Genomic DNA, 16,818 nt, shown 5'->3' on the forward strand with positions numbered 1-16,818 from the left:
TGATTCTATGAATTTCTTTATTCCATCCTTAATTTCTTCTATAACCCAGTAGTTTTTGAGCAAGGTGTTGTTCAGTTTCCATGTGTTTGATTTTTTTTCCTTTTTCTATTGTTGATTTCTACTTTTATGGCTCTATGGTGAGAAAAGATGCTTTGGAGTTTGTTAATGCTTGCTTTATGGCCTAATATGTGGTCTATTCTGGAGAATGTTCCACATGCATTGGAAAAGAAAGTATACTTGGCTGCTATTGGCTGGAGTGTTCGGTATATGTCTGTGAGATCAAGTTGGTTGATTGTAGCATTTAGCTCTTCCATGTGTTTGTTGAGCTTCTTTCTGGATGTTCTGTCCTTCGATGAAAGTGGTGTGTTGAAGTCTTCTATTACTATTGTGGAGCTGTCTGTGTCTCTATTCAGTGCAGTTAGAGTTTGTTTTATGTATTTTGGAACCCTGTCGTTGGATGTGTAAATATTTATTGTAGTTATGTCCTCCTGGTGTATTGCCCCTTAAACATTATATAGTGTCCTTCTGTATCCTTTGTGGTGGATTTCACTTTAAAGTCTGTTTTGTCAGAGATTAATCCTGCCACTCCTGCTCTTTTTTGAGTGTTGTTTGCTTGATAAATTTTTCTCCATCCTTTTAGTTTGTTTGTGTCTTTAAGTCTAAGGTGTGTCTCTTGTAGGCAACACATAGATGGATCGTGTTTTTTTATGCAATCTGCCACTCTGTCTCTTTACTAGTGCATTTACTCCATTTAAATTCAGCGTAATTATTGATAGGTATGGTTTAGTGTTGTCATTTTGATGTCTTTTTTTGTGTTTTGTTCACAGTTTCTTTATTCTACTTAATTTTCTGTGCTGCATCATTTTTCTTTATGTATTTTCTTTTCATCTTTTTCATTGTTGTTGATTTTGTATTTGCTGAGTCTTTATATTTTTCTAGTTTTTTATTTTTACTTGTAGGATTGTTAGTTTCCTTTGTGGTTACCTTAATATTTACCCATTTTTCTAAGTTTATACCAGTCTTTAATTTCTGTATATTGCCTTGACTTCTTCTCCATATGCAAAGTCTATGTCTACATTTTTTTAAGTTCCTCTTTTTTGTTTTTTTATGTTGTCATCTTTTACATATTGACATCTGTTTCCCTATTTTCGGTGTTTTAGCTTTGATTTACTTTTGTGACTTCTCTATCTGGTTGCTATCTGGTTTCTCTGTCCTGTGTTCCAGTCTTGGGTTGTTATCGGATGTTACTGATTTTCTAACCGGAGGACTCCCTTTAGTATTTCTTGTAATTTTGGTTTGGTTTTTGCAAATTCCCTAAACTTGTGTTTATCTGGAAATGCCCTAATTTCGCCCTCATATTTGAGAGACAGTTTTGCTGGATATATAATTCTTGGCTGGCAGTTTTTTTTCCTTCAGTGCTTTATATATGTCATCCCATTGCCTTCTTGCCTGCATCATTTCTGCTGATTAGTCCGAGCTTATTCTTGTTGACTCTCCTTTCTAGATGACTTTTCGTTTATCTCTGGCTGCTCTTAAAATTCTCCCATTATCTTTGGTTTAATATGTCTTGGTGACTTTCTTTTGGGATCTACCTTATGTGGGGTTCGATGAACATCTTGGATAGATAACTTGTCATCTTTCATGATATCAGGGAAGTTTTCTTCGAACAAATCTTCAACAATTCTCTCTGTATTTTCTGTTATTTCCCCCTCTTCTGGTACTCCAATCACTCGTAGCCCATTCCTCTTGATAGAGTCCCACATAATTCTTAGGGTTTCTTCATTCTTTTTAATCCTTTTATCTGATTTTTCCTCAAGTAAGTTGGTGTCAAGTCTTTATCTTTAATCTCACTAATTCTGACTTCCATTGCCTCAATTCTGCTCCTGTGACTTTTATTGAGTTGTCTAATTCTGAAATTTTATCGTTAATCTTCTGAATTTCTGATTGCTGTCTCTCTGTGGATTCTTGCAGCATGTTAAATTTGTCATTATGCTCTTCTCTAATCTTTTTGATTTCTTCTATTGCGTGTTCTGCATTTTGATTAATTTCCTTCTTAATTTCTTGAAGAGTTCTGTATATTAATCTTTTGTAATCTGCCTCTGGTAATTCCAAGAACTTTTCCTCCTCTGGAAAATTTCTAGATTTTTTATTTTGGGAGGTTGCTGAAGCCATCATGGATTGCCTCTTTATGTGATTTGATACTGACTGTGGTCTCCAAGCCATCAATAAGTTATTATATTTATGTTTTCTTACTGTGTCCTAGCTTCTTGTTTTCTTTTGATATGCCCAAATAGGCTGCTCATATGACCTAGTTTGATTATTGGCACCTTTGAAGCTGTAAATGTCCTGTCACCAGGTGGTTAGGTGTGTTACTAGGTATGTGAACTCAGGAGTCCGCCCACTCCTCCTGTATGGATTCAGCTCAGGTTCCTAGGTCGATAGCAATCAAGTGTGTGTTGTACGCTCTCACTTACAGTCCTAGACAGGCTTGGGTGATTGGTGTAGGCACAGGCTTCTGGCTGCAGCAGGGGAACTCACTCTGAGCAAGGCAGGGGGCTGACAGCCACCCCCGAGTGTCCAGGAGGAAGATGTGTCCCTGTTCCCTAGAGCGTGTAGGTGATTTGGTTTTGCATCCAGACTGAGTATCTAATGCTATTGGCTTTAAGGACTACGGGGCACCTCTTATTCATGGACCCCTATTGCAGGTGGCTAGGTGGCGTGGGTGGAGGCAGCATTCCTCAGGACCATGATGTGGGTAGGTGAAGTCCGTGCTTAATGGGCAGAGCAGTGTCAAATATCAAGAACCTGCCACTTCACAGCTGAAACAGTTGAAGTTAAACTTCCAGTATATACCCTGTTGTACTGCGATAATGAGGGCCTATGCTGTTGAGATCGGCCCACACGTTTATGCAGGGGGAGAGGCACTCAAAGTTCCTGGATCCCTTATGCCTCTGCCTAGGCAAAGGAGTTGTGCCTACCCTGGGTTCCTAGATTAGGGGAGCCGGCAGTTTATTTTTTCCCGTTTGTTAATTTGTTCACTCTCCAAGGCAGGGAGAATGGTTCTGGGCGTGTGACGGATCCTGCTTCCGGCCCAGGGGACTCCGCAATTGCTGAAGCCCGTTCGGGACTCAGTCCAGAGCAGGGAGTGGGGAGGTAAATGGGAGAGAGGTTTTTTCTTAAGGGGGATGTTTTTGATGCGCATGGTAAGCCGTACGCAAGTACTTATCTTTCACCGATGAGGGCTGCTTCTCACTTGTTCCGGGTGGACTCTCTGGCGCTGGTTCTCCCAGTGCGGAAAACACGCCTCCCGAATACCGCTGCTTGCCTGCGTCACTGCTCAGCCACTACCTTCTCGGGCCTGAACGGTTGAGGTTCTCTCCGGGTCAGGTCTGGCAACTCCTTGCTGCTTCCAAATCGTCTCTCCCTCCCCCTGCCAGTCAGTCCATTTCCTCAACTCTGCCTTTGATGTTTAGGGCTCCCAGTTTGCCGTATGTTATCGAATCACTTGTTTTTTTGGGTCTTTTTTGTAAGAGTCCACTAGAAGCATCTGACTACTCCACCATCTGGGCCCCACCTCCTAATGATAGCATTAATGTTAACTTTCATTGTGTCTTTATTATACTTTGGCATGTAGAATTTACAGCATTTTTGAAAACTATTTAAGATGTACAGCTGTTCCACTTGGATAAAATATAGGCTTTTACGAATTTTTGATATATGATCTCATGATGTTCTAGTACATTTTAAAGCCAGAAGTACCTTGCTACCTGAACATATAAAAAGTTTTGGCATAGTATAACTCTGAAAAAAATTTTTGTTTATGTATTCTTATAGTAAAGTATTTTTAATGTAACAGAAATTGCATATGATACTTTGTAGGGGCTGGGGTTTCTATTTTGTTTTTCTTATATCTTGATTCCTCCCACATGTTTTTCTTGTTTTTAAGGGTTTTTCTTATCTTTTCTCTGTTGCTTAAGTTCGTGACACCATATTATTGGGGGTAATGTCTTAACTGTTTTCAAAAAAGGAAGTGATTAATTTTGGAATAAAGACAGTTTTGACCTTTACCTAGTAGAAGTGGTTTAAAAATATTAAATTTGAAACTTGTTGCTCAGTTTTGAGGTCATCTCAACCTCCCAGTTCTCTAAAATGTGTTAGTTAGGATAGCTGGGAATGATGCATATTTGACAGTAAAGGCAAATTTTACCTGTTCTTGGGGTTAAAATTCTGTAAATGAAATGATTAAAGTCCTCAAATTTGATTATCAAATTTCCTTGAGGAAATTTAGTACACCAAAAAATGGAAACTAAAACATTTGTAAATCTTTTCAATGAAATACTTACACATTTATCAGGAGATAAAGTACTATGGAATAATGTCTGGTAGATTCAAGTGTCTTTTTTTGGGCTTAAAGTGTGTTAACTTACTATATTTGATTTTTAAATAGACACCAAATCCAACTGCAAGCGAGTTTATTCCTAAAGGAGGATCAACCTCCAGGCTGAGTAACGTGTCCCAGTCAAATATGTCTGCCTTCTCTCAAGTGTTCTCTCACCCATCTATGGGAAGCCCTGCTACTGCTGGATTAGCACCAGGTAAGTTGAGTAACTGTTTCCAGTGAGTTCCAGATATCAAACCTGTAAGCACCATTTGCTTTTAATTTCTCAAAACTGAAGCTATATACTTGAATGATTCACAATTTTGAACACGTTATGGATTTTATGTTCTTGTTTTTGGTACCATAGGCCAAATTTATACTTTAAAAATTTAAAGCAAAATTTTAGAAAAAAATACCTGGACACTGGTGTTTTCCTATTTCTTAAAGTCAATGACAGTGCTGTTTCACACAGAAACTTCTGTTGAAGTATCTGAAATAGAGGGACTGTTAAAGCATAGGTATGCTTCAAAATCCTCCTTTTGTATTAAATTCCTAAAAAAATAATCTATTTCATTTTAAATACGTCTTTAGCTGTATCGCCTTTCAGATGTTGGAGTACTGTATAGAATAGTAGAAAAGAAGTGTAAAACACTTCATTGTGTAGGGAAACAGTACTTCCTAATCACGCCTTCCAAGTTTACTCATAATGGCAGAAGAATTTGAGCAAATGCACTTATACCCCAGGGGCCCTGAGGCATAGTTCAAAGTGACCCTGTGAGAGACCAGTGGTTCTTTGAAGTCCCCTCTTTTATCTTAAAAACTCTTGCAAATTTTGTGTTCTACTCCATAACATACGTCCTTATTTTAATATAAAAAATATTAAAATTACTTAGAGAATTCACATCACGCATCCCTATTGCCATGTATCTTGATTAGAAAGGTAAGCTATGTGAAACCATGTTGAATACATAGTAAATGCTGAGCAGTTTGTAAAATAATTGAGTTGCCCACACAGTTTATTTTTCTAGAACCTGTACTAGAAACCCATTACTTGGTCTTGGACATTTCAAAAAACAAAAATAAAATGAAATATTATGCACATGAAAAGAAAGCCAAAAGATCTGTCTATATAAGCCTGAAACTACTGCTGTGTCTAGGGCTTAATCTAATAAGTAAATCATTCATTTTGATACTGATACCTAAATCTAGGACCTTTTAGGAAGAAGAATGAAAGAAGATATTGGTAACATAATGGAACAGGACATCTGGTTTAGCATATAAAGTATCAAGTGTACTCAGAGGCTCAGTAACCTTGTGTTGCTAAGGATTTTATCAGTGCCTTCTTTTACCCACCCCTCTCTCAACTTCTCATCTCCCTCCTTACCTCCTCTTCTCTTCTCATTCCTCCCAACCCGTTGCGCCCTATACGTACCTTTTCCTTAGTTTTGCTCTTTTCAGGTTCAGTTAAATTTGTAAACATTTCCCCTTCTTAGAGGGCAGTGTCAGAATTGAATATCCTCTTGTAGCCTAAAGTTTACTTGGAAGTAATACACTACTATGATTTTTCTCCCACTGAAGTGTGTTCACATTGTTTGCATGAGCACAGTCTACATGTCAGCTATACATTTAGTATTTCTTAAAGATTGTCCAGACTTCTGAGCAGTGTTTTACTTTACCTTTATGTGTCTGTTTATAAAGCATTCACAATAAAGGGATCCATATGCCAGTCAGAAAACTTAGGTTTTCTGAATTAAGTACCAGTTTATTTTGGCCTAGCAACACATCCTCCCTTGTTTGAAAATTAAAATATTTTCACATATTTTGTCAGGCTAGTTCAGGCTTAACATTTCAAAAATTACCCTTTTTAAAGATCGGTGGAGTTAAAAATGTTAAAGGGAATTTTAGATCTTGAAGACATTTATTTAAAAAATCCACTGATGGCTTTAGAATTTTTTAAAGCTTTTCAGTCGGTACTTGTGGGTAGGTAAGGTTTTTCAGTGGTCCCAGTTGGACATCACAATTTAAATTTAGGGTGAAAATAATTAATTTAAAAATTAAATCAGCTGAAAAATGATTTACTCTTCTACATAGCCCTAACATTAAAATGGTCATTCTACTTTCTGTTAATGAAGATAATTACTCTCTGGAACCATTGGAAATAGGTCAGTATATATCATAGTATATGTGTTCCTGAATTCTTTATAAATACTACTTCAGAATTGTTCTTCATTCAAATAACAATCAACTAAGCTAAAATATTTCTCAAAAATAGTAGAATGATAAATGGTTTTACATTTACTATTTCACCATATTTTTTCCTTTTAGCTAATGACTTAACATTCTCTGGAGATGAGGAAAGAAAAAAAAAATTAAGTCTACCTTACTTTTAAAAAACCAGTTTACCAATAATAGTTTGTTTTCAAAGATATAATAAAATGACATGACAAGAAGAGACTTAAATTATTTTTTCTTTTTTTTTTTTTTTTTACCCCTTCCATATCTTTCGTCACTTCTTACTCATAAATGTCATTCTTTTTCAAGGACTGGGAAAGATTCTGAAGGTTCCACTTTAAAGTTGTAGAATAAAGCAGTAGAGTTTATAGTAGAACTGCCCAGTACACTTTCCAGGGAACAGCTGGTGGATTCGAACTGCCAACCTTTAGGTTAGCAGCCGAGCTCTTAACCACTAGGCAACCAGGGCTCCTTACCTATCTTGATTTAATTTGTCTTTAATGTTTCTTATCTACTGTAGATGTAACTCATTGATCGCTTTCAGCTGTAGAATTTTATTGTCTCTTTTAACTTGATTTCTATTCTAGAAATTATTGCCCTTGATAATGTGTCAAATTACCATCTTTCTAAAAAATATGAAACCTTAAATATTTTGGCACTGCTATGTAAACTAGAGTATGTCACTTTTATTATATATGGAAAAATGCATATCTCAATATATTTTGTGACCAAAAATGTAAAAAATATTTGAGGAAAGTTGGGTTCATATTAAGATTTTGGATGTCCTCAGAATTGTAAGGTACAGAAGCAGCACAATGACTGGCATAAAGTAGGTCCTGCGTGAATCAAGTTCCTTTTTTAAAAATTTGTTTTGATCACTTAAAAAAAATACAAATCATGTTTTTATTGTATAAGTTTCAGCGCAGGAAGTAAAACTTTATACGGAAGTTATTTGAATTAGTTTATAGCTAATTAGATTTAAAGGCATTTAAAATGGATAAAGTATGCAGCATGTGTTAGTGTCTGTTGAATTGTACACATAGCCATTTATTCCGTTTCAGTTTAAGAAATCAAAGAACAATGAATTTAGTTGTTTTATATACATTTAGTCTAAGAACAAAGCTGAATTCTTAAGTATCTTCTTTCTGCAAAGGTAATTGTTATAAGAATATTTTGAGTATGGTACTTGGGATTCATTGTCTTTGAGAACCTCCTAAAATTATATGCCTATTTTGTTTTTATTTGTAAATATGCTTTTTTCTGTGGGTAAAGCTTGTATTAGTCTCTCAGAGGTTCACAATCCCCCAAAAGTAAAGAACTAGTTGTTTAACACATGCTTAGCAAGATTTATTTCCAGAGTGTGGTATAAGAACGTTTTTAAGTAATATAGTCTGCAGACATATTTTCTAATAGCTCTTGATTTACACTGCGTTTTTAAACAGGTCTCCTGAAATGTATTTGTGACCAAGTATATAAAATGATAGTTTGTGCTTTAATTTTTTGTGCCACAAAAAAAACTCTATCATGAGAATTGCTGACTGTTCTTTCTCATTAGAATTTCGCCATAGAAGTAGACTTAGTAAGTTAAATCTTAGTTACTTTAGATTTATTTACCTCAGTATTAGCAAATTCACACTACCAGAAGGTGTTTGAAAGTGATTTTAAGAGAGGTAACAACAGGAGCACACACTTCTGAGTAGTGTTCTGATGTAACATCTGGTGGTTTAATGCACACTTGTGACTTGGATTTGAGCATCTCTTTTCCACTTAATTGTGTGTGGATACTTGGGAGAGGTAGAGGGGAGTTCTTGACTTCAAAAATGCCACCACTGATTTATAAATGAGAAAGAGAACTTTAAGTGGCTTTTAGCATTTCCAAATATTCATTCCTTCAAGATGAAAACAGCACAGATTTTTGGATAGTTAGCTATGTTTTATTATGAATTATTATGGCAAATTTCAGATGTTTGGCTCAGGGAGGAACATCTAATTATTATACCAAACTTAACATTATTAAATTACTGTATTCATTTATTACATAATTTTGTAGTATTTTTTCTTGCAAAAATTAGTCAAAATACTTATGTTCTTAGATCCAGCTTTTTCAAATACTTAACAGTCATTTCTTATATATTCCTGAGGATGATGGTGTCAAATTGATGGGTAAAGAAAGCTAGTATTCTTTATTTTTTGGCTTGTGCAAGATGTGTGGGAGAAGGAAAAGGAAGAAAAATGAGAAAGTAATACTTAGCATTTTTGTTCAAAAAATAGTAAAGCTTTTTATTAATATTATAGACTATTTAAAAACAGAACCATTTATTTTTGTAATGTTGAAGGGTTTGGGCAAGAAGATCCCTTTCAGTTTTAAAGTTTTGTGCTGAAAAATAGTAAAATTCTATTATTCATTAGTCTATGGTGTTTTCATACCATAGATGAGGAAATGCAGGCTTAATTCATTTAAATTACATAGTAGTTAGCTTATGCAATAATCAGATACGGGCCATTGATCTAGGTGGAATCTTGTGCCTAGTCTAGAGGTAGCCTTCCTGACAGATTGTCATCAAGCCTCTGCTTAGTCATTTACAAAAAGGAATTCATTAGCTAACCAAGGCATCCCAGTCTACATTTAAACAGTATGAATAAAAAGAAAAATTATATTTTATGCTGAACTAGACTCTGTATTGTCTGTCTTCCACCCACTAGTCCTATCTCTTTCCTTTTGTGTCGAGTAGAATAAATCAAAACCTTTTCTACATGACAGTACTCTCAGTTACTTTCTTTTTTAGATTAATTGTGTGTATATGTGTCGATATAACCGTTCTGTTTGGAAGACTAAAAGAAAGGATAGGACAAACTGGGGAAAATGTCACTAAAATTCATAAATTGTATTAGTCTAATAAATCATAAGGGCAGGAACACTGGTGTGGGTAAAATTAAAGTCATAGTTCTGTGTTACTGGTTGTATTTCTACTCTGATACCCAGCTAAGACGTGTACCATTGGGAAAATAGTCAACTCTGTCAATAGGGTGAAGCTATGGTCTTGAAGATGGTTAATCTCTAAGCTCATATTTAAATTTTACTGTGTATCTTTGGTTTCATATTAAAATCACTCCAGGCCAAAAAATCTATACACGATCATTTTAGATCATTTTATGTTTTATTAAGTGATATAATTATTGAAAATAAAAGTTAAAAAATATTTACATAGTTCTTAAACATTACTCTGTCTTCTAGGATGTAACTCTGTTTTCTTTGTGATTAGTTTTCAAAGACCTACAGTTAAATGGATTTTATGGGACAGTCAAGTAATTTCACCATAACTTATTTTGATACTTCAGTCTGAACTGATTTCTCAGAATTGTTTTTGTACTTACCATTAATATAGATAGTTTAGCAGTAAAGTATTATTCTCTTTGTTTTAATTATCAATCTAGATTTCCTAAGCAGATACAAATTCCTTAAGAAGGGACCATGTCATTTGTCACGTAGCTCCGGTTTAGGCAATAAAAGGTACTTAATAAATGTTTACTTGTTCAGCTAAACTTTATTTTGTATGTGTATCTCTTAAGTACAGTGAATTTTAACGATTCAGTAAACATCTTTGAAGAACTTTTAAAAACTGCAAATGTTCACAGTATGTAGATGAATAGTCAAATGAGGAACAGAAACGTGCCTGTTGAAAAGGTGTAACCGCAGCAGAACTAGAGCCACTGTGTGTTTTGAGGTGCTAAAATATTCTTATAACCAGTTAAAGTATTTGTAAGTATTCTTTTTAAAGTGCATGTTGCCATTTTTTTGTAACTACTTTGTTTTTCAGGTATATTCAGCAGAATCACTCAAACCTTTCCAGGTTCTCTAGTTTGGGGATTGCTTTCTACATTAAAAAGTAAATTACAAAAAAATTATCCTAGATACTATTTTATGGTTAAGATGAGGGATTCCCAAAGTTTTTGTGAAGAGGATGTTTTTATTGCCCTGTAATGTTGAGTTCATTCTAGAAGGTGCTCTCTGTATGCAGACATATGGGTACATATTGTGATGTCCCAGGGAAGGTTACTCACTGTAGCACTGTAGAACTTAGCTGGGTTGGGAGTGCCTGCTGGCTATATTCCCTTCCCAGCTGGGAATTTCAGGAAACTGAGGCGAGACGTTTATGGCGCAGAGGGGGATGTGGCTGCTGCAGCTGGCTTGGAGACCTGCCAGGTAAGGCTTAAATAGCTACCAGTAGATACTGTTCTACTGACTGGGATCCCTGGTTAATATGTCCTGTTAGGTTTTAGGTTCCTGTCATGAACTTCGTGTTTAATCTCATTGTATTGGCTATCTTAATCCCATAACTAAGGGGTAAGGGCTGGATGGGAGTGGGTAGGGGATCCCTTCAACTGTAGGTTATACATTCAGCGATCTGCAACTGCAGCCATGTCTCCTGCTGCTCTTGGGCTGCGTTCATTTGATTATGTCCTTAGTGCATCAGAACATAGTACCGGTTCTTCCCCTGATGCTTTCAGTGCATCACTCGATTCCTGTGTTTTAGTGTCTTCCTTTCTATAAAAGATAATATTCGATTCTTTTAAGACTCTCTAACCTAAATCTCTATTGTTTTGTGACATGTGGATCTGTAGGTGATAAGGACAGCAAACGCAGACAGAAATGAAGTCAGTGATGAGAGGTAGCAAAAAGGGGAGGAGTGAAATTTTTGTACTAGATTTAAAAAGGACCGTAAAGTCATACTGACTTCCTTGATGCACTCTGTATAGATACAGCACCCTACCAATTCTACCCTTGTTTCATAGGTGGATCCCAGGGGACTTTTGTTTCAGCAGTATAACATTAGAGTCTAGGGTGAATTCGAGTGTTGTAGTAGTTCTGAATGACCTGAGAGGCAGAGAGAGCATATATTAATAAATGGCTGTAATTCTTAGCTGGATGTGGAGAGTTAGAAGTTAGTCATTTTTTTTCTTTTTTCAGTCAAGTAGGTTGAGAGCTCCAGGGATCATTTCTTCATTAACCTTCTGGCTCAGTGGTGCCTAGTGCATCGTAGGTATTCAGTGGGTGAGAGTGTTGGTGTGAATCGAATTACTATGCTGTGTGTGTTACATGTCTAGTTATGAACAGTCTTCTAATTCTGTAGTAATGAACTGAATGGTGGCAGCCCCTTCTATTGTTTGAACTTTTCCTTGATTTTTCTCAGCTTGACTAGTTATATTCATATATGAAAGTCATTTTTTTTTTTTTTTTTTTATCTTTCAGATGTGGAGTTACCCTAGAGTAGGGGATGTGGGAAGGGTCTTGGTAAAAGGAATTACAGATGTAGCCCTTTTCAAACCACCAGCACACACAGGCACATAAAACCTAACCATGAATTTTAGCAAAATCTCGTATATGGACTCTTTGTTTATGGTGATAATACTTAGTTCTGTACTTTTTCTTCATGGATTTCTTACACATTGATATGTCTGAAATCTGATGTTTTCTTACGATTTTTAAAATAATTCACCCAGATTTTTAGATAGTTATCAGATTTTAGAGTGATATTCTTACAAACAGGAAAGTATGGTCACTTTGAGAGGGCCGAGGGTGTGTTCCTTTGAGAAAATTATACAGACCCATAGGATGTTAATGTAGTTTTGGTTGCCAGACTAGTCTCTAAGTCATAGCTACTGTGGTCCATAATCTTATTGCTAACTGTGTGAGGTGTGATAAGCTAAACTGTTGAAACAAATAGATCCAAAATGTAATGACTTAATAGAGATTCATTTCTTGCTTTTGTGACAGTCAGGAACAGGTGTTCAGGTTGGTTGGGATGTTCTCCTCAATTAGGTACCCCAGGTTAAGTGGTTTCTAGGGCTCCCCCCCCAGCTTTTGTTTTTTGAATCTGTGCCCGAAAGTAGTGCCTTGAATGAACATACTCAGGCGAGCTTATTTGAACCATTTTTGTGAGTTTTTACTGGCTTTTAATTGATGACTGTATTGTGCTCTTAGTGTTCTGTCTTTAGGAGGGAGGTTCTCAAATTTGAGAGTTAATCAAATGAACTTTTAAAGTTAATTTCTTTTTCAGTAGGTCTGGGTGGGTCAGAAAATTTGCTTTTCTAAAATGTTCCAGGTGACGCTGATGCTGCTGGGACCCCATTTTGAGAATCTCTGCTATCGCCAGTGCCTTATGCAGTCTCCGCTTTGACAGTTTAGCTTACTGCCTCTTTCTCCTGCTCCTCCTACTCTGCTGAGGGCTTAAGAACACAAGTCTGTTTTGTTTTTTTTTTATCTTAAGTAAAAAAAAACCTTTGAATCTAGGACTTAAATTGTTGCCAGTGAATAAGTCACATGAACTTTAAATTTTCCTTTGACTGCCTGAGGCTAGTGTTGCTTCTTTCCTGGTTCTGGGCTGTGTTTTTGATACTGAAGTTACCAGATAAGTTTAACAGTTAAATTCATTGTCACAGGGGTCAGTGAATACACATTGAATGAAACTGGGCAACAGGGATTTCTTCTACCTTGGTAAAGTTAATGGGACAAAAATAGTGTTAATTAATAATTGTACGACATCTAATAAATTTTTCAGAATATCTGAAAAATGAATAGTATAAGCACTGTGGCTGTTTACAATTTTAAACCCTATGGATCTAGAGCTAGTAATCAGATATCTTTCATTTACATGTTACATTTTAACATGTATATGTTTAACTTGTTACATAAAGATCAACTAAATTATTAATGTTAGAGAAATAAGACAAGTGTTTAGCGATTCAGTCACATTTTCTTGAAGTTAAACTTTAATATTTGTGTTTTTAATTTCATACTAGTTTTTATTCATTGGAGAGAAATCCAAAATTTAAATTACATTGTTAACTAATATTAATCTTATATTTTTTTGTGACTTTCTATAATTACTTTTCATAATGAGACACACTAGTCTTACAGTAAGTTTCTTCTTTCTTTGAATGAAGGAAGCTTTTTAGTATAAACATTCATCATCACTTGAAAAGGAAAGAGTTCTTTTGATTCCAAAAGTTGTGTTTGGTAGGTAATACCTTTTCTTCTCCCATTTTGATCCTTTGTTTACATAATCTAAATGTTATGATTTAAAAGATTGCCACCATGGTAGAGCTATGGAAGATCTGTCATTTCAGGTCATTTGGCAAAGTTTGGGAGTAGACAGGTGACTGTTATATTTCTTCAAATGTTATCATGACCAAAATACAAGTTACCTGCCATACAGGCTAGTGGATAAAATGCCTTAAAATTGTAATTCAAACCCTCACAGTGATTTTTGAAAGCTGTGGATGAGTTATTCATATTGTTAGAGATTTAAACAGTTATGCACTGTATCACATTCATAGTCAATATGTCAGTAAATATTTGTTGAAGTAATTAATGACAGCTCCTGTGGAAATGAGACTGTTGATAAAAGCAAGGCTGAAGTTAGGCCAAAGGGAACATTTTGATGTACAGATATGGAAACCAAATAGTGCAGGCTATAGTGTCCATCAAGTGTTGTTGCAGAGGATGTGGTTAACAAAACTCAAGTTAAATTTGTAGTATCAACTGACAACATTTGCATGAGTTTACGCAATCAGTTTAAATAAATGTGAGGAAGCTTTAGGATACTTGATAGTTTTATTAATGCTTGCAGTGTTTCTAATATCCAGGTGGTCCAATTAACTTCCATTATAGATGGAGATCCAGCCAAAAGGAGCTTAATTTTATATATCAGTTGCTGAAATCTCTAGATATTGAGGAGAAAACCAGAAATGGAAAGAGTAGCATTTATTTTGACCAGACCCACATGGCTTCTATTAAAAGTTATTTACATTTTAAAAAAAGATAAATAAAGCTTTTTGAAAGTGTGTTGAAGGTTGTCATTTTTATTGTGTAATATAATGGAAGAGAAAAAATATTTGTACTGTTAATTTATGAAGTGTTATAATCGAAATAGTACTGTAATTCAGTAGAGAGACATTTCAAACTTTTTCTATATGTTATATTTACCTAACAGTGAAAATAAAGCTGTTTTTTTTTTCCTTCTCAAAAGAATGAGAAAAGAATACTTTATTGGTAATATCTTCATGGCTTCATTCATATACTTTTTATTTTACTTCAGTTGTTTTTGATGGAGGCTTTAAAAACAAGATTTGAATTTTTCTACTCCTTATATCGACAGAATAAAGGAGTTGGAATTCCCAAGAAGTGTCCATCCAAGAAGTGTCCATTAGTTTATTGGAAGATTTAAGGTAGATATTAAAGGATGGAAGAGTAAGAGTAGCATCAGGTATTCCAGAAAGACTGGAAAATCTTTTAATTGAAGTTTCAGTTTACCATGACTCTAGAATTTGAAGACTTCAAGAGTAGAAAATCATTCTTTTATATCTTACAAAACATGTTGTTTTAATGGTTGCCCCTGATTTGACTTTTTTACCCTGTAGGTGAGATGTATTTGCATATAGAAGATGAAGCTCTACTAGTTTAAAAAAAAAATCTATGAAATGCATACTTCATAGGCATAAAAACCAATGATATCCACAAATTGAGATATAACTGTATTCAGAATGGAGCCCTGGTGGCACAGTGGTTAAGAGCTACGGCAGGCTACAGCTGCTAACCAAAAACTGCCTACCAAAAAGTCAGCAGTTTGAATCTACCAGGTGCTCCTTGGAAACCCTATGGGACAGTTCTACTCTGTCCCATAGGGTCACTATGAGTCGGAATTGACTTGACGGCAATGGGTTTGGATTTTAGATCAACAATCAGAGTAAGGAGGACTTCCAGGCAACATGGCGCTATGGGCAGAAGCACCACGCAGTCCCTCCACAGCAAAGATCTGAAAAACTAAGCCAAACAGAGAAAACGGCAGTCCTGAAACCCTAAGCGTCAAATGAAGAGATAAAGAACTCAGCCAAGCACCGAATGGAATAAGAAACTGACTGAGAACAGAGAGCGAGGAGAGATACATGCAGAGGTCCCCTATCAGCTACGGCAGCATGGATCCGTTATCTTGGACTCCTATCAGAGATCGGCGAACAGAGAGTATGGGAAGGCAGCTTCACAGAGCTCCCACCAGGAGACAGAACCAGTGATATATGCTTCCCTCAACCCCACCCCCACTCAGCCTTCTCTGCTTCCTGTGGCCACAGTCTCTTGGCCGGGAAGTACCGGCGTCATCCCGGTGTCACTTGGATTCCACCCGCCCTCACTGGCCGACTCCCTAAGTGCCATTTGTTGGCTGCTGGTATTGCTTTTTTCCGCTCTTTAGATTTCTTCCTTACCTCTCACCACCTTCCCCTCCTTTTTCTCAAATACCTGGCTCCATGGGGCATCTTTGCTTCTTCCTGAAAGGCTGTGAAACGCCGCTCGAATGTGAGACTGCTTCCCAGCCTGTGCTGCCGCACTGGTGGGATCTTGGGGCTTTTTTGTTTGTTTGTTTTGAATTGTTTGTTTGTTTTCTTTTTCTTTTCTCGAATTGGTAGCCTGTTCTAGACCTGCCTCTTCAGTTCGTGCAGACACGCAGAGGGATCCCTGAGGACATTTCTTTTTTTCTAGTTTTTTCTTCCCCCCTGTTTTTTTGGGGGTTTTTCTTCTTCTTCTTCTTTTTTTTTAATTTGTTTTGTTTTCTTTTCCCTTTTTCCCTTTTTGTCTTTCTTCATTACTCAGTTTCTCGTCTGTCTATACTTTCCGTCTCTTCCTGTCCCCTGAATATCTGGCGATGAGTGACACCTGTACCCCTTCTAGCCAGGCTGTACTTAACAGGCTGGGAGCAACTTCCCCAGACCTCGTAGCCACACCAGTGGGATCCCTGGGAGCTTTTCTTTTCTTTTTTCTTTCTAATTTTTATTTATTCATTTTTTCTTCTTCTTCTTCTCCTTTTTGTTTTTCTCCGTTTCATAGTCTCTCATCTCTCCACTCCAACGGCAAGCTCCCTTAGCACTCTGTTTGTATGTTTTTGGCTCTGGATCCTCTCTCCTCTCTGCCATAGCCATCTTAGCTCCACACATCACAATCTCCTCCCTTCATCCTGCCTACCTGCACCATGCGCTGAACATCACACACACCAAGCAGCCCAGGCACAGCCTACCAGAACCTGTCCTGCACTGATTACCGGCCTGCCCTGGTGGCCGTAGTAAGTGCCACAAACAACCCATCCCAGCAACTCATCTTCAGCTAGACCTGCCCTGCTGTACCATATCTGAGGGACTGACCCTGCCAATTGGAGAAG

At 36.5% G+C, this 16,818-nt stretch overlaps 1 protein-coding gene across 12 annotated transcripts in view; it reads left to right on the forward strand.

Moving 5' to 3' along the window:
* The window catches only part of PAN3 (poly(A) specific ribonuclease subunit PAN3), a 179,423-nt gene that overhangs the window by 84,830 nt on the left and 77,775 nt on the right, over positions 1-16,818 (forward strand). For all 12 annotated transcript variants that reach the window (XR_002825269.1, XR_002825270.1, XR_002825271.1 and 9 more), the window contains one exon: positions 4,448-4,595. Coding sequence is in view for 9 of the 12 variants with exons in the window: in XM_004384143.2 (XP_004384200.1) it covers positions 4,448-4,595 (148 nt within the window). In the remaining 3 variants the exon portion in view is untranslated. The remainder of the gene's footprint in view (positions 1-4,447; positions 4,596-16,818) is intronic.

This window comes from Trichechus manatus, unplaced genomic scaffold (genome assembly GCF_000243295.1).
Source record: "Trichechus manatus latirostris isolate Lorelei unplaced genomic scaffold, TriManLat1.0 scaffold00118, whole genome shotgun sequence".
Taxonomy (NCBI): domain Eukaryota; kingdom Metazoa; phylum Chordata; class Mammalia; order Sirenia; family Trichechidae; genus Trichechus; species Trichechus manatus.